Source organism: Stylophora pistillata, chromosome 13, assembly GCF_964205215.1.
Source record: "Stylophora pistillata chromosome 13, jaStyPist1.2, whole genome shotgun sequence".
Taxonomy (NCBI): Eukaryota; Metazoa; Cnidaria; class Anthozoa; order Scleractinia; family Pocilloporidae; genus Stylophora; species Stylophora pistillata.
Window position 1 is genome coordinate 24,131,348 of NC_142531.1, and position 17,389 is coordinate 24,148,736.

Consider the following 17,389-nt stretch of genomic DNA (forward strand, 5'->3'; position numbering starts at 1 on the left):
TCCACAGCAAGAGTAAGCTCCTGGGAGGGTGTAGAACTTTCTAGAGATAACTCCTGAGATGGAGAGGGAATCAACTTCACAGAAGTTCTATTAGCACTTTGGCTTTCAATTTTGCCTTGGACAAGAGAAGATTTGCCTGATTTTTTATCTGAAGCTTGCTTCAAGAGTTTAACCGCACCCTGCAGATCTGTTATGGTGTCTTCCATCTTTGACATTGTTTTGTTTTTGGCTTCGCTCTAGAAAACACAAAACAACTTCCATAAGTTAAAATCACCACAGGTGATCAATACCTCATTTCTCTTTTTTTAAACACAAGATCAAGGAGATCAGTACTAAAAAAAAAAAAACTATGAGGAAGGTAACACAAACTATTATGTTGTGGGCTTAATCTTACCACCTCCACTTACAATAGAAACCTCCATATCTTACTTGTTCATGTTTCTCCAAGGTCTTATTCCTGGCCTGCGTTTTTCCCAATTCAATAGAAGTGTCTTTGAGTTTCACTTGTGAGTCATCCATTTCTACTTTCATCTGTTGCACGTCAGACTCTACCTCTTTAGACTCCTTGTCTAACTCTGTTGACAGCTTGTTGTTTTCTTCACCTGGGTGAAAGAAAAAACATTTATGAAGCAAGCAACAATGATCAATTTTCTGTGTTGTCTTGTGTCTGTTTTGGTGCACTGAAAAATAACCCCTTCATGCAGATGCATATTTAGTCCTCTCTCCATTATTTCCTCAAGTTTGTCATAAGGGGACCCTGTTTGATTTGGATTCCCCTCCGAGCAAGTTACCTGCTGTTTCTGTTCGTCTGAGATCACAACAACATATACCATCAGAATAAGAATACGATGATAAATTTTGAGCTCAGCTATGAGTCTTGAGCGTGAGACAAGAAAAAAATTGTTTTCATGAGGAATTGACCCTCAGACATTTTTGGTTAAGCATTGAAGCGCGGAATCCAAAGGTCTTGGGCTATATCCCTGCACTTATTGGCTAGCTCTTACCAGTCTTACCTTGAGCTATTGTTGTCACTTTTTCGACAATTACTCGAGAGAGGATTCTTACCGAAAACAGCGCTGCGCCATTTAGCAACAAGATCATTACACTGCCTTTCCCAGTTGTATTTTTTTTTGTAAAAGGTAAGCAGATTGGTTACTTTCTTCATGACCCGTTTTCTCGTCTTTCATCCAAGCCTGTTTTATTTTGTCGGCCCACACTGGGATCCTGGGAATCAATCACATAGATTGAACCAAATGGGATCTTGCTGAGTGCCTCTCCAAATCCCGTGTTCCGACTCACAAGGACAGGTAGGCCAGCAGATAAAGCTTCAAGCGCTGTTAGTCCAAAGCCATCCGTCCGGGAAGGCATGATCGCAAGATCCACTTCACAAAATAACCTGATAAGATCATGTTTGGTCTCAAGGAAACCTCTTACATCAAGGTTTTTGGGAGAAATACCGCACTCCAAAAACCTATCAGTAACCTGTTGAAGGTCTTCCTTGCAAGCACCGGCGAAGATAAGTATTGTGTCACTTAGCCTGGCAACCGCTTTAGCTGCGACGTCAAATCCTTTCAGTTTGAAATCTTCCTTATCTCCACGGCCAAATGTTAAAACTCGACACCTTTTGCTCTCTCTAGGTACGTGTTCTATCTCAGAGTATTCGTTAAAAATTCCAGGTATGAGAATTACAACAGGAATTTTACACCAGCCAATACAATGTTGAAATAACTCACCCAACTTTGGCCCAACTCCAACGACAAAGTCAGCCTTTTCACACAGTTCAACTTCAATTTTGTGCTTATCATCACTTCTTGCGACGGAACCCTGGTAGGATTTGCACATGCCCAGTTCCTTTGGTGCAGTGTGAGCAACTTGGACCCACTTGCACTGGTGTCTGTCTCTGATAACTTTTGCGTGAGCGCCAAGGACAGCCCCATGGCCAATTACTAAGTCAATTTGGAGATCATCGGGTGGAAAAAGGAGCCAAACATGCTCCTCAAGGCCAAGCTGCTTTGTTGCCTTAACAACCTTGATGTTATTTAAGATGGCGTCCTTCTTTTCCTCTTCACTGCATTCAAGAAGGAAGACTGTAACCTCGACCAACGGGTGTTTAGCTAACTGTCTGGCAAGTATTCTGTTCAGTGTTGACATCTCTCCCTTCCTGGACCACCACTCAGATGACAAAAGCAAAACGTTCAGTTTCTTAGGAGGTGAACTTGCGGCTTTCTGTAAGGTGGACAGCATGTCAGCACCACAAACGTACGTAAACCTAACAAGACAACAAAAACCCAAGGCACTTACAGCTGATCTGGGGAACGGGCGGGTGATGAATCTCCGGGGGGGGCAAAGCTGAAGGAACTAATCATGCAATGATCGATCCATTAGAAGTTTCAAACCCCCCCTCCCCTTCCCCAGAATTCCCCCAGCATTAGAACTTTTGAACTTTTAAAGATTGGTTTGTTCAAATTCAGATAAGTTTCCACCCCCGGGCAAAAATTTTGTTTAAGTGTTCTACCGAATTCTTTTTGTAAGACTCGACCGTTGACCAAACTTTAAAACCTAGCCATGCGCTCGCAAAAGTGAAGTATTGTACTTCACAATGTGCAGAAATCTGCTGAAATATCGAAAAACGTTCTGTTCTTATTTGTAACCTCCAAATATTACTAATATAGCGGAGAAGACAACTCGAACGCACAGTAGAATTCACAGTTTAATTAAATGTGGTAGGTAATCAAAATTATAAATGAATATAAAGAAATTGGTGTGAAATCACGGATGAAAAGGGCGAAGCAGAGATTGAAGATTGCAGAGTTTAAATTGAAGGTTGTAGCTGAATTTGTGTGGCTGAATTTGTGTGGTTTGAACTAAAAGAAAATACAGCAGAAACTAAACTAAGAAAATATCCCTGAGAAATGTAACACTAGCCTAATTAACAATGAAGCGATTATAAAGTGAACTAACCAACAAACTAACCAGCGACAAAAAGGAAATATTTGAAATGTAAAATAAAGAAAGACTTTCTTTGGTCTAGCTCCCAAAGATAGTAGGTAACTCATTGAGAGCAGATGGTTCCTAGATAGCAGAAAAAAATTTGGTAATATCAACAGGAACTAATGGCGATGAAGAATGAAATAATAGTAGACGTGCTTAAGGTGGCTCGTACCGGTTTTCATCTTTTTGATGGTTTGTAACTTTGAAAGAATACAACAGAAAGACTGACCAAGGCCAGTTGAACACTTTTTACGGGGTTGAATTACATAATCATTGGTTATCCAAAAATAAGTGTCATTTCGTCACTAGCAGTTTCCATGGCAACGCTTTCATAGGCTTATTCAGACGCATTTTTTTGCTTGTGGCTTAAATAATTCGAAAACTAACCCGGTGACCCCCTGATTTTTTTCAGTGATTGCTTTTGGCACTTGACAAGGAAATGCACAAAGATTTTCAAAAAATTCTACGGGGCGGAATTTCAGAAAATCTACAAAAAGGACAATTTTCACACATCACAAATTTCCTTCCGTAGAATTTTCTAGTTTTTTTTCTGATGATTTCTTTCGACGTTATTATCATATTGGAACAATAAAAAGAAGGGGTCACCGGACTTGTTTTCATGCAATAGCTTTCGTGAGTTTAGCAATTTCCACGCGCGTTTTAAAAATCGACATTTTAAAGATCGACATTTGCTCATGATCTGTTTTAGCTACCGCTGACAATTGCGTGTGCTCGCGCGAGCAACTACGATCTGATGTTTAGAGACGTTTACTGCTAAGAAAATCATTAAACAGCCGTCAAAGACAGCCTTCCGAGCTCATCTTAGAAATCCTACAAATGACTTCTGGCTATATCATACTATTTTCCTTTAAGTTTCAAAGTCTTCTTCCACTTCAGGTAGATTATCCTTCACTTGAGTTCTTTTTTCGCCGTCGCAAGATTTCATATCGGTTAAATATTTCTTTTAAATGTGAAGTGAAGCAACCTTTACTTCTCCGAAAATCGTCTTCGTTATCTTAGTTTCTATCTCCTGCATTCATAGTGGCCGCTCAACACTTCAAATACAAGCTCTTAGGTAAACTTCTCACAAAAGTAGAAAAAATTCCACGCGCCGCCATCTTTGTTTTGAATTTTCATCTTTTGATCTCGCGCTTCTTTCGCACGTTTCTCTCGCGCGCGTCACGCAAGAGTGACCTGTTCCCCGCGCGAGGAAACTGGTACGAGCCACCTTAATGAAACTGATTGAAATAAGAAACTTATTAAATATTAATCATTAACTAACGAAAGAGTAATTGTTAAAAATAAACTGGAACAAACATAAGAGGAAAGTACACGGGCTATGCGTTTCGAATTAGCACTAGTTTTCTTTGGAGCGACCAATGAAAACTTATGGACAAATACAGCGTCACGCCATCGTGATAATGTACATGTTTATTGACAAATGATCGGTGTTGAGATAGTTTCATGTACAGTAGCCGTCTTTAAATGGCTTCGACTGTAAAATGTTGAGGTTTGAATAGGACTAAATGCAATGCACTATTGATCTGTGGTAGTTTCGAAAACGAAGACCCCCGAAAACGAAGACCTAAGACCCCCAACGAAAACGTACACCCGTTAGGAAAACGAAGACCCAATAAAAACACGACTTTTCCAGTTCTCTTGAAAAGAGTGCGCCCGGAAATTGCGGCTCAGTGGATGCGCTGCGTGCCAGTCTAAGATAACTAAATACAAAAAAAAAACAAAAAACAAAGGAGCAACTTCAGAATACCCGTCCACATCATTTACATATGTCGGGAGGCTTTGAAGAATATTTTGCCTTTTGAGCTTACGCACACAAGGCATTGAAATAAATTACACACGTCCCTGTGGTTTCCGGTTTCTGTGAATGATTGTCGTATTGGGTCTTCGTTTTCGAATTGGGTCTTCGTTTTCGTAATGGGTCTTCGTTTTCGTAGGGGGTCTTTTAAAAACCGTCACGCAACGCATCTACCGAGCCGCAATTTCCGAGCACACTCTTTTCTGTTAGTCGGTACAATATAACAGACTACAGAATCAAGAGAACTGAAAAAGTTGTGTTTCTTTTGGGTCTTCGTTTCCGTAATGAGTCTTCCTTTTCTTAGGGGTCTTCGTTTTCGTAAGGGTCTTAGGTCTTCGTTTTCAAATCTACCATTCATCTGCAGGTTGTTTCACAACTCGTATATTTAGCTGTCAGAAAGTTCCCCCTCAGGGCATTGAATCGAGAGAGTTTAATCGCTAAGAAACGACCTTTCACATATTCATTTACGTCTCAGAGAAAAACGATCCATTTACGTTGTGTTTGTTGATGTCTTCACTTTTCAAATCTACTGATTGGCGTGTGGTTCGATGTCACGGTAAACATAATCAGTAATTTTCCTCAGCATAACCATGGGAAAAATTCTTTGTTTTCGGCTAGGTAACTGTTGGTTCGTTGGAAAGTTGGAACATGATTCAGGTTGTAAGGAACAAAGTTCCTTAATATACGGAAAGCGTGCTGACACTGAGATGCAGGTTCAAAAATTCAAGACTTTTCCTAATTAACTACTGGGTACTATGATTGTTGCGCATCGATCCCTGAGTTTCATACTGTACTGAGCAAACACCGCCGGATTGGGATCAACTTTTTATCGACGTTAAAAATTATGTTTATATTCACAGCAAACCTAACACTTAGCAGTTGCTGCCCTGAGACATATGGGAATATATTCTGGGATTCAATGACAATGAACACAAAATCTTATCAGTCGCGAGATGGAAATTCGGCGTGGCTTTCTCATAGCTAACACAAGCAGAACGAGGGGGAGTGCTTGTCACTGTGACTGGATAGGGGAAAAATTGTCAAAGGAAACACTGGTTACCACCAACTTCAAGATTCTATATTGACCAATATAACTCAGTACCCTTGTCTCAGAGGACTTTGTGCTTAAAAAGTGCTAGACGGAAATTGTTTACAAAAGTGAAAAGAAAATACCTTCCTTTCCCTGTTTCAGCTTCCTAGCTTCAGGCACCCCCTTCCACCAAGCAGGTTAGTCTGCTGCTAACTTCGCGGAATAAAGGGAAATTAACTTAAGATGTTAACGCTGATTTGGTTTTTCTTGTCGCTACAACGCCATTTGTTTTTTGCCTTCGTCCTTCTTCGTTCTAGAGTTCTCCAAGGCTGAGGAAAATCTGGGAGAAAGAGTTATGCTTCGAGTCCAGTGTTCACGCGTCCAACCCTAGACAAAATATTTTAAATATCCTTTTCTGATACATCATCGACACGTACAGGGGCGACATATCGAAAAGTGTCTCTGAAGGTTAACCGTAACTTCAAACAGGGATAGGATAGAGTTGTCTTTCTGCCGATGCATGGTAACTTTGGGAAAACATAATAATATATTTGAGTTAACGTTCATCTTGATCCAGCGAACTAAAATAAATCCACACTGAGCAGATAATGGTTTACGTTTTAAAGTCGGTTCATTTTATTATTGCATAATATTTCTCCAAGAACAAGCGATGCATGTGCAATAAAAACATGATACTGCATTTCACTTTGTTTATAATTTTAATAGCTTCAAAAAATTACTTAGGATGTTGCAATGTTGTAAAGCTTATGTGATCATGTGTAGTTTTCATTCACTGCACCATAGCAAAAAGATTTATGGATGTCCAAATCTTTCTGTGTGTTGTACATCTTGTCACAACTCGCACAAACAAACACATTCATCGGCGTGTATCGTGTTGAGGCAGGGCTCGCGCGTCCAATGTCAAGCCCACCCCTCCCCTCATGGGCTGTTATGTCCAGGGTAGGGGCAGGAGAATGTTCCCATTCGTGTTTCTGAGTGTGTCCTTCCGCTAGTCTTCCTAAAATGCTTGCTGCATGTTTCCCACTAGCGGCAAGTTTCGCACTCAGTGAAGTACTCTGTTTAGCCTCAGCAAATCTTGAAGTTGTTGCCTTTGTCCTTGTCTTAGCGGACTGGGCTCTAGGTTTCTCAGGTGGGCGAGGCTGTATTTGGTTTGACATGTAGTGGTCTGAGTACGACCGCTGTCCTTCTCTTATAGCAGATGCATGGCGCTTGTTAGAGACATTTGAGTTTTCTTCATAAAAATTATTCACAGGAGACCTGTAAACGAGAAACACATTCAACGGAAAAAGCTGTATTAGTTGCATGAATTAACTGAAAAGATAACCTATACCCTTTCAAAACAACGAACAGTAAAATAAGGTGGTAAGAAGAAACTATTCACTAAAATAATTTTAATCTAATTCCAATATTGTCTTGAACTTGCTTTTGAGATCTGTAATAGTACTTTCAAAATAAACAGGCGAACAACTAAAAGACAGCTACAAAAAAAAAAAATCAACAGAACCTTCTATGTAAATCCCTCCGTTCTTCCATTAGTCCAGGTTCGTGACTATGTTGTTTCCACAAGGCAACAGGTTCTTGTACCTGAAAAATATCAAGAAGTTTTGACGGTTTTAAATGAAAGTGGGAACACTGAGAGAGAACGAGAGAACAATGGGCCTAACCAGAAGGAACACGTGTCACAAATGAGGGACACAGTACTAAGGCATTTACAGCAGCCAATCAGAACAACGACGACAGTACAAGGAACCAATAAGAACGTAGGGAAAATTCACAAGACCAATGCAAAGCGCGGGAAAACAAGACGCGCGTGAACACGTAATGAGTGGATTGATTGGTTAAGACCACGATGATCTGGTCGAGTAAAAGGACGAGAGTTTTAACGAATCATAAAGAATATTTAACAAAAACCGAAAAGGAAGAATTGCTTGTTTTTCCACTTTTCAAACAAAAAGGCCCTCTATCGGGTTTTATCATCACAGCGCGGCAACAGCAACCAAGAAAAACCAACTAACAATACACGTGCAGCTACTAAGGGAAGGTCAGGGTATTTTTCGGAATATGATAAAGTAATCGGGTGCAACATTCTTCGTACACTTATCTTAACAAAGCCATTCGCTCTGTCGAAGGACGAACGCTTGAAACGTCAGCTTAGATACTCTTTACGGTGGCGGCCTATCAACCCAGTTGACACAACACCAAGTTATCTCATTTCAAAAAATTCAAGGAAAATCTTTGTGAGTTCGTCGAGGGAGATGGACTCTGATAATACTGTCATCCACTTACTTTCTTCTTTGAGATGTTTTCTCGAGCATTCATCAAGAAAGATATAGACTTCCTCAACTTTTCATTTTGTTCTTCGAGGGTCATAATTCTGATATTGTTGGCTATAACTTGTCTCTCCATATCTTTAGCTACTTCGGCTTCTGAGGGAACTTCCCCATTAAACATCACCTCTTTGTCTGACAAGGAAGATTTCTGCTGTTTGGCATCAATGGATGGAAATTCTACCACGAGTTGAAGTTTTTCTTCGCTTTCTTTTAGCTGCTGTTCAAGGTCGTTCGTCTTTGCCTCAAATTCTTCTACTTCTTGCAAAAGTCTTTCCTTTTCAAGTCTAAGTTCTTCCAGAAGGTTCTGTGTAGAAACAGAAAGAATGCTTAGTGTTATGTTCCAAGGTTTTAGATTTGAACCAATGCCAATATATAATTGTAAAAGAGGCGCATTTTTGAATAATTTTGTATATGACAACAAATAGACAATTTGTCGGATTACGTAATGTCATTCGATTACGTAATTCGACAAAAGAAAGGTACAAATCGCGGCAAAATCCTATTTTCAACCACAAAATATTAGCGACAGTGGAATTTTTCGAAAATTTAAAAAAGTCTTAAAAAGGTTCGATTTTTAATGATGCGAAATAAACGATCGTTCTGAACAAGGAAAAAACTCTTCTGTACCGAGTAGTTTGCCACGTGCAAAATTGAGGTTTTGCGTAAAAGTTTCCGTTTCATGTTTGGCTGCGTCTGTCTGACCTAAAACCTTCCCCCATCGCCACTGCAATAGACCATGATGGTGTTAATAGATTCCTCTGAGATGATACGAAGAATGCGGTAAGTGTATTCTTTGACGTTGGACTCGGAGGTGAAGACCTTTCGTCGAGCATTGGTTCCTGTAATCAGTTGATGCTTAGATGTCGGGAAGTTAATTGGTGGCTTTGACTTGGCTTTGAATTAAACCTCTTTGCAGGGACGGCAGAGCCTATTTTCAATTGAGGAGGGGGGAGGAGGAGGCTTAAAAATAAACGCTGGGTGTGCGAGTGCGTGAGGAGGTCTGCAGCTTTCCTTCCGTCACAAAACGTTGAAATATACAGGTTCAGAGATGGTATTTTCAACATTCTCCACTTCATACTTTTATGTCGAAAAGTTTCCGAAAGGTTTTGCATAAGGCTGTAGCTTTTTAAAATTTTTATTTCTCTAGCATCTATGTTAATCGCGTGAGTTTAGTGTTCCTCGACATAAAACAATTCATATGTTCCTGATGACGTAGACGCATCACACCACTGACAGAACTGACTATTCCACCACCACTTGCAGAACTTGAATGAACCCCACTTCCGTCCAAGCGAATGTAACAATGGGGAAATGAGTAGCAACCATTACTCTCTCGTTTAAGGAAAAATATTTCGTTACTGTGTGCAATGAACTGAAAAATTTACTTGATCGCCCCCACCCGCGTCAAAATGGCTCGTTCCCTGGCTGTCCAGGCGAATGAAAACACTGCTGAATAGGAAACTCAGTATCGCAACCTTTAGGTGAGTTTCAGAAGCCAACGACGGAAGCACCTCGACAGGAACAATGTAGAATTTCTCATGTCCTTGGTGGTTTGTACTGGCAGTTAACAGTTCCACCTCCGTGGCCAACCAATTTGTGACTCCTAAGCCATCACACCGAAGGTGCACGTCAGGGAATGCAAAAGACCGAATCGTGCTCAACTTCAGGCATTTCATGAATTTCAGAAAGCGTTATATCATCTCAGTCGTAAATCGCGGAGCAGAGTTGGGGCAGCCGCCACAACTGTGAACGCCGAGTACGGTCCAATATCCATTGTGCCATGTGTAAACTGGGCTTTCACTTTGCCCACCCATCGTATCATTGAAGTAAATATTTTGCTGCTGGTATTCTTGCTTTTCACGTGACGTCACAGATTATGCAAATTTGTTGATCCGCCATGTTGGGGTCCCTCGAAGCGTGTTATCACTTGTAAATTAGAGGGAAATATTATGCTATTTCTAGATTCCTTAATTTGCTGATAATCTTGCGACCTCTCAATGGATTCTGAACTCGAATCTGATCCATATAGTTCCTCGCGACTTGTCTCTCAGATACCCACAGTTTGTTACGATCGCTCACAATCCTAGCCTAAAGATCAGGCTCTCTAGGGGAGGGGAGGGGAGGGGAGAAGGAAAAGGAGAGCCTGACACAAAGCCATATCGGAAGCCGTTCCATCCGTTCAGATTTTGAACGGACTTCTGATTGGCCAATATAACAATAGATGATTTACCGGAGGTAAAAATGTTTTTCTGCATGATCAGACCGCCATCTTGAGATTTCACACTCAGCCAACTTTTTCGTTTATGAGACCTGATTTTGCCTTGATGTGAATTGTAATGACCTCTGCAGTTAAAGAAGAAGACTTTCAAGTAGCCTTTCAAACTGCATTGCAGTTTTTTCCGGGTATCATTTCGAAGAAAGAGCAGATCGAGTGTATCAAAACTTTAGTTGTCGATCGGCGAGACGTTCTTGGTGTTCTTCCAACAGGATTTGGAAAAAGTTTTAGTTACCAAATTTTTCCAAAGATTTATTTCAATTTATGGAAAGCAAAACACGGGGAAGAGAAAACCTTCAAGATAATTGTAGTTAACCCGCTCGAGTTGATTCGAAATCAACAAATAAAGAAACTTTGCACACTTGGGATCAAAGCTGTTGCTCTTGAAACGTGCGATAAAAAATCACTTGAAGGTGCAAAAATAATTTTTGGAAGCGCTAAACATTGGATGCTGGAAAAGCAGAAAAACGAGCTTAAAACGGGTGTCTTAAGAAACGTTTCTTTGTTAGTGATCGACGAGGCACACAGTCCAAACATGGTGAGTAGGTAGAGCTTGTGGCCTCATTAATTTATTTTAAAGTTGTGGCCTTAATGGGTCGCCATTGTCATTTGCAGCAGAAGGTCCTTGACTATAAGTATTAAGTTCTTTACGAATTAATTGAATGAGCTCTTTGACAAGCTCTCGCCGGAACGGTGGAAAACTCAAGGCAGCATTAGCGGCGGCACAATAGTTTCCCTTGCAAACAGTCTTCCTCATACTACTCTCGCTCTTATCCTCACAACTTCTCTCCAAAACTCTCGATGAAGCTGGATAGCCAACGAAGACCTACATGAATTAAAAAAAATACTCTGCGTAAGGAAAACATCGAAAAGAATTAATATAAAATCAATGAATGACTTCGCACCTTAACCAGCGGCGGTTGTTTTGTTATTTCTGGCGGAGGTTCTGCTGGAAGATTCACAAGGCTTGAGATATGATTATCGATCTCATCATAGATATTTTGCTGTGTACTTTCACCACCAAACAGTTGTTTGTTTTTAGGAAGGAGAGACGGGACCATCTTGCAAGGGTTTCGATCGTTTTGCAGTAAGAGTAATCCCGGTTGGCGTTCTGATCGAAGTTATCCTCTTCGATCTCTGCGGAGTAGACCTCGTAATTTCGTCCTCCTGACTTCTACTTGAGCAAAGTGCTTCTTTAACGTCTGTATAGGCTTTATAACAGTTCACTATCTGGTCCGATAAACCAAACAGGCAATCCAACTAGCTTACGCAAATCGTATAATTTATTCCAGTATATTATTATTCGATCTAGAGAAAAGAAATTAAATACATTTGAGAAACTGAACAGGATCTCTCGATACATAAACACACGAGTCAAACTATTAGCTAGAATTGCAGCACTGATAACTTACTTTTGTGGCGATGTCTAGTAGGATTGTTTCACGGTATACAGGTCAGCAACAGATATAACAGATCAGGGATACGGGTCAGCGCGACAGGTCAGCCGAACATGAAGGTCACTTCGAATCTAAACATCTGAACTGAAAGCAGACTTATTCACGTGGCTTAATTGCGAAACTTAGTGTCAATCAAAGTCAATCAGGAATTCAAGTTAATAATTCATTGTATTGACGAAACACTATCTTTCGGGCACAACGTTTGCAAAGAGAACCAGTTTGATGACTTGTTTGGATGACGCATATACCGACAGTCTGCAAAACATCTGATAATACGAGTTATTTTACGCCCAATATCTTACAAAATTCTCCATTTGAAGTTGAGGAAATTAAAGGAATCGTTGATGGATTTACTCCGTACTCAACCTCGAGATTTTCTGTGCAAAGATCGCAAATGATCAGCTTGCCGCTAGAAGTTGACGGTAACGTTTTCACACGCACAACATTTTCGCGCAAGTTTGACAGGCACGTCAAATTCATAATAGACCGGAAGTAATTCTTATTTGGTTTAGATTTATAGTCACACATCACGAATTCCTAGGGGGGCGGAACGGCTTCCGATATGGCTTTGTGTCAGGCTCTCCTTTCCCTTCTCCCCTCTCCTTCCTAAAACCCCCAGAGAGCCTGATCCTCAGGCTATCACAATCCACTTGTATGGAGATGAAGTCACTGGATCTACCTACACGCGTTTATCTCTTCCTCAAACACTCTCTGCGTGAGAAATACTTCTAACTGCAGGCAACGCCATCATCCTAACTTGATGTCTGAGCAGAACTGACAGCTAAGGATGGGCCAATACCGATACCAAATATTAGATACCAGCGATATCGAGGTCGGATCGAAAAATATCGATACTAGCGAAGAGTATCGATTCTTTCGATACTGCACGTGACCTATCTGCGCTGAAATCTCCCGCGACTAACCGCTGACAAGTAGTCGAAAAGACTTCGGGCTCGAGATCGTGTATGTGTGCAATTGTGTGCAATGTAGGACTGCCACAGTGAACCGGTCAAAGTGGCGGTTTCTTCCATTCCTTAGTTCATTTAATGGAACTAACATGAAAGTGTATAAAAAATAAAAAAATCTTGTAAGTTACAATTCTCCTTTTAGGAAAAAATATCACTAACCAAAACTACATAATTATACGGCTATGAATAATAAAATTATAATGTGCTGTTTAGGTAGTCTATATCTTACTTTAAGTCTCTTGACAAGGGAAATGCAAAGTCTTCCAAAGTTCAACGAAAAAGAATAATAAGAAAAATTTATTATGAAAATAATAAAAATAACCTATAACTGATGAGTTTAAGGAAGTCTTGCTCGACCCTTCTCTACTTCCAGATCCCTGTCTTTAATGTCTAAGTTCCTCCTTCTCGGGGTTCTAGATCCCCTTAGACATAAGACATAATAGCGCGCTCCTATGTCAATGTGAAATAGGACCCGATTTTATTAACTGTTAATGTAAAGTCACTCAGTACAACGGCAACAAAATCACAACTCGCAACAACCCAGACATTACAAGGACTAGGACATATCTGGAGCAACAAAAATGAGTTGAGAACTTCTATGCCTGCTCACTAAAGAAAAAACCTCGAGCGAGAAAAGAACTGAGAAAGGTTAAATAGTTCCAAAGTATGGCATTTCTATATGGTCCTGTATGCCAGGGAGTCGCTGATGTATCGAGTATTGAAGCGCAGGATCCATAATAAGTCGGGCAGCCGTGTTTGGTTATTATTAGTGACCCGTGTAGTAACTGATAGCCTTTCATTGTACACCTTATGATCATGAATGCAAGTGAAAGTTTCAGATTGCTTAATGTAGTAAGTAGAAAGACTGCATCATTGCGGTCTTCTTCATTTCCTCGGGGAAATTAAATATGAGTCTCAATAAATTGAAATTTTTGACTTGCTTGATTGTCTTGTTGATGCTGCTATAGAGACTGAACAGAAAACCATGAGAGAGTGCCTTCATTAAGGTAGTCAATCAGATCACGTGACTTACCGTTAATTTCAATGACGTCACAGTATCGGTATCGATATCGAATACAAAAGCAAATGTCGTACTCGGTATCGTATCGATTCGAAAATGCCGTATCGGCCCATCGTTACTGACAGCAATCTCTGTTCTTCTTGCCCCTTCAAAACATCACACGTTTAGTTCTTGCCAATCATGATCGATATAATAACGATGCAAACCACGCCCAACACGCTGAGTGACGCTTATTGAGTAAGCTTTCGAGGGTGTTTTAAGGTCCAGAATCAAAGGCACTAAAGGTAAGTCAGCTAAACGAAGGATTGAGGATTTTTTGGCATTTGTCAGGTTTCAAAAACTATGGAATCGAGGAGTGTTTTCTCCATTGCCTGTATGTGTTACTCCACCAACGTCTTAGACGTTTTATCCATCATGACAACGAGCGCTTGCATGATGTGGTCTGATGTGAGCTGAGGTTTTTTTCCACTTTCGACTGAAATCTTTAACGAAATTCCTTGGTATTATCTACACAGGCGTTCAAATCTGATTTTACATATTTTTCATACCTGAGCGTAACGACCTTTATCTTAAATCCGATCTTGCTTTTGATTTCAGTACAGTTTTGTGACGTTGGATCACTCCAGAGGTCAAATCTTTTGTTTCGAAAACACGTCTTCCTTGGCTTAAAAATGGCAAGACGATCCCTATTTGTTTTCTTAGCGGTAGTGACTAAGACTTTGGCAATTTAGTTCACCGACAAGTGCAGTCGAACCTAAATTGAGCGGCACCGTATAAAGCGGTCACCTTTTATCAATTGGTCGGTTATCAAAGTCCCGACAATTTTTTTTGCTGACGTACTATAATTTTTTAAACCTCTAGTTAGTTATCAACACAACGAAGCAAGGAAATAACGAAACAAACTGCAGCCATGACCTACAATAGTGACACATATTGTAGAAACTTACAAAACTACATTTCCACAAATGTCTAATTTTTTCCACGATCGAAGAGTGTTTTGCACAGTTTATGATAAGCACGGTTAAGTCCAGTGATAAATTCTAAATGTGAGCCAGTTATACTATACAGCAAACTACTTTTACTTTTCAACTCGCCAAATATGTAAAGCAAAGCCGGATTACTAGTAATGCGTTCATAACGCGTTTTCAGTTCCATTTTTTAATCAAAGAGTTTCAAAACAGGCTTGCTATTGGCCGTGCTCGATTACCACTGCTCTTTCGCGAGAATGCTCTTAGGGTGGGGAGAGAAGGCATTTTACAACCCGGGCCGTATGGAAGCTGCAAATAAACTAGGCAACGTAAGTAACCCAGATAATTATCTCTTTGTTTGAGCCGTTGTCGATAGTCTCTATATAAAAAAGTTTTAGGGACATCTTAGAGACGTTTCGGCTAAGAAAGGTGTAATTTAAGTCTGAACGAAGCCAATTCAACCAGAACTGAGAAACATAGGGCCTGTTTACCGTTATTTAACGGAGTCTAACCCAAACCGCGGTTTTACACAAGCAGTGGCCATGGGCCTCAGCGATTCGCTATTCGGAGGGCTGATTTAATCGAATAAATGTCCTTCCACTATTGGCGACCCTCTTGACACTGTTTACAAAAATAAATGTTTAGATAAGCGATTCGGCTAAATTGAATATGGCTTACAAAGTGGTTTAGTTAAATAACTAAAGGCTGATAGTTTCGAAAGAAGCTGTTTGGGGCTGCGTCGGTGGGAGTAACGAAATAATTTGGATATATCAACAAAGTTGAAATGGTAAATTGGCCAAGGTAATGATTACAAAAGCTGACGTTTCGAGCGTTAGCCCTTCGTCGCAGCGAATAGAGGAATTGTGGGTTGTGTGTGCTTTTAAAGGCAGAAAATGGAGCTACGTTATTGGTGGGAGCATGGCAACGAGAAAAACATGAATAAATTAGTGGAATGAAAGGCGTTCGTTGATCCCTGTGGGATTTAGATTGCCGGTTTGAAAGATGAGCTTTTGTTCAAGATTTTTACGGCTTTCCGTGCCACCTAAGGGCAAGGAAAGACCGCAGATTACGATATGTTGCTTAGAATGATTAGGTAAATTGAAATGTCTAGCGACTGGTTTCGATGTGTCCTTGTCATTCCTTTCCACGTCTCGAAGGTGTTCTCGGAATCGGTCACCTAGTCTTCTGCCTGTTTCGCCGATGTATATCTTTTTGCAATAAGTGCAAGTTATGCAATAGATTACATTGGCGGAGGTGCACGTGAAGTGATCGGTGATCTTAATAGATCGTTTAGGTCCCGATATTTTATCGGTGTTGTGAATGAAAGGACACGTTTTGCATCGTGCACGAGCGCATTTAAAAGTGCCTGGTTGGTCATTAGTCTGAAAAGCTCTTCTGATCAAAAAATTGCCCATGTTTTAGTCGCGTTTGAATGAAATGAGCGGAGGCTGCGAAAAGATAGTGCTTGTCTCTGGATCGTTTTGAAGTAATTTAAAGTTTTTAAGAATGATGGATTTAACTGAGTGGTTGTGAAGGTGAAACGTGAGAGTGAATGGAATGCGGTCGGAATCTTCCTTATGCGACGTTTGTAGTGCTGAATGTCGATCAATAAGTTGAGCGCGGTGGTAACCCGCTTGAACGACGAAAACAGGGCAACCACGTTTATCGAAGAACTGGCACATTGACTCTGATTTGATTTGAAAAAGTTTTTCTCAGTTTCTAAGACTTCGTCGTTTATGTAGTGATGACTCTGATTTCCACCTCAAATCAGAGTCAATGTGCCAGTTCTTCGATAAACGTGGTTACCCTGTTTTCGTCGTTCAAGCGGGTTACCACCGCGCTCAACTTATTGATCGACATTCAGCACTACAAATGTCGCATAAGGAAGATTACGACCGCATTCCATTCACTCTCACGTTTCACCAGTCACAACCACTCAGTTAAATCCATCATTCTTAAAAACTTTAAATTACTTCAAAACGATCCAAAGACAAGCACTATCTTTTCGCAGCCTCCGCTCATTTCATTCAAACGCGACAAAAAAATAGGCAATTTTTGGATCAGAAGTTCTTTTTAGACTAATGACCAACCAGGCACTTTTAAATGCGCTCGTGCACGATGCAAAGCGTGTCCTTTCATTCACAACACTGATAAAATATCGGGACCTAAACGATCCATTAAGATCACCGATCACTTCACGTGCACCTCCGCCAATGTAATCTATTGCATAACTTGCACTTATTGCAAAAAGATATACATCGGCGAAACAGGCAGAAGACTAGGTGACCGATTCCGAGAACACCTTCGAGACGTGGAAAGGAATGACAAGGACACATCGAAACCAGTCGCTAGACATTTTAATTTACCTAATCATTCTAAGCAACATATGGCAATCTGCGGTCTTTCCTTGCACTTAGGCGGCACGGAAAGCCGTAAAAATCTTGAACAAAAGCTCATCTTTCAAACCGGCAGTGTAAATCCCACAGGGATCAACGAACGCCTTTCATTCCAC

The 17,389-nt window shown here is 40.5% G+C and overlaps 3 protein-coding genes across 3 annotated transcripts; 1 reads left to right on the top strand and 2 right to left on the bottom strand.

Annotated features, from left to right (window-relative positions):
* Window positions 1-7,314: 7,314 nt before the first annotated feature.
* Window positions 7,315-9,864, bottom strand: LOC148718240 (uncharacterized). Its single transcript, XM_088742460.1, has 3 exons — window positions 9,574-9,864; window positions 8,145-8,492; window positions 7,315-7,442 (listed from the first exon to the last, which is right to left on the bottom strand). Exons 1-3 carry the CDS (start codon window positions 9,862-9,864, stop codon window positions 7,353-7,355), a joined length of 729 nt encoding a protein of 242 aa, XP_088598586.1. The 3' UTR covers window positions 7,315-7,352.
* Window positions 9,865-10,524: 660 nt separating this feature from the next.
* LOC148718241 (ATP-dependent helicase wrn-1-like) lies at window positions 10,525-11,013 on the top strand. Its single transcript, XM_088742461.1, has one exon. The coding sequence runs from the start codon at window positions 10,525-10,527 to the stop codon at window positions 11,011-11,013; it is 489 nt and encodes a 162-aa protein (XP_088598587.1).
* Window positions 11,014-11,037: 24 nt separating this feature from the next.
* Window positions 11,038-11,524, bottom strand: LOC148718242 (uncharacterized). Its single transcript, XM_088742464.1, has 2 exons — window positions 11,369-11,524; window positions 11,038-11,289 (listed from the first exon to the last, which is right to left on the bottom strand). The coding sequence occupies exons 1-2, from the start codon at window positions 11,522-11,524 to the stop codon at window positions 11,038-11,040; spliced, it is 408 nt and encodes a 135-aa protein (XP_088598590.1).
* Window positions 11,525-17,389: the final 5,865 nt, after the last annotated feature.

What these genes read in the sequence shown, in the direction of transcription:
- LOC148718240 (XM_088742460.1), bottom strand. Translation starts at nt 9,864, where the DNA reads ATGAAATGCCTGAAGTTGAGCACGATTCGGTCTTTTGCATTCCCTGAC. An exon ending in ACGCGGGTGGGGGCGATCAA is followed by an intron (nt 8,493 to 9,573) that starts GTAAATTTTTCA and finishes GTTTCTACACAG; the next exon opens with AACCTTCTGGAAGAACTTAG. An exon ending in AAAACATCTCAAAGAAGAAA is followed by an intron (nt 7,443 to 8,144) that starts GTAAGTGGATGA and finishes GATATTTTTCAG; the next exon opens with GTACAAGAACCTGTTGCCTT.
- LOC148718241 (XM_088742461.1), top strand. Translation starts at nt 10,525, where the DNA reads ATGACCTCTGCAGTTAAAGAAGAAGACTTTCAAGTAGCCTTTCAAACT.
- LOC148718242 (XM_088742464.1), bottom strand. Translation starts at nt 11,524, where the DNA reads ATGGTCCCGTCTCTCCTTCCTAAAAACAAACAACTGTTTGGTGGTGAA. An exon ending in AACAACCGCCGCTGGTTAAG is followed by an intron (nt 11,290 to 11,368) that starts GTGCGAAGTCAT and finishes TAATTCATGTAG; the next exon opens with GTCTTCGTTGGCTATCCAGC.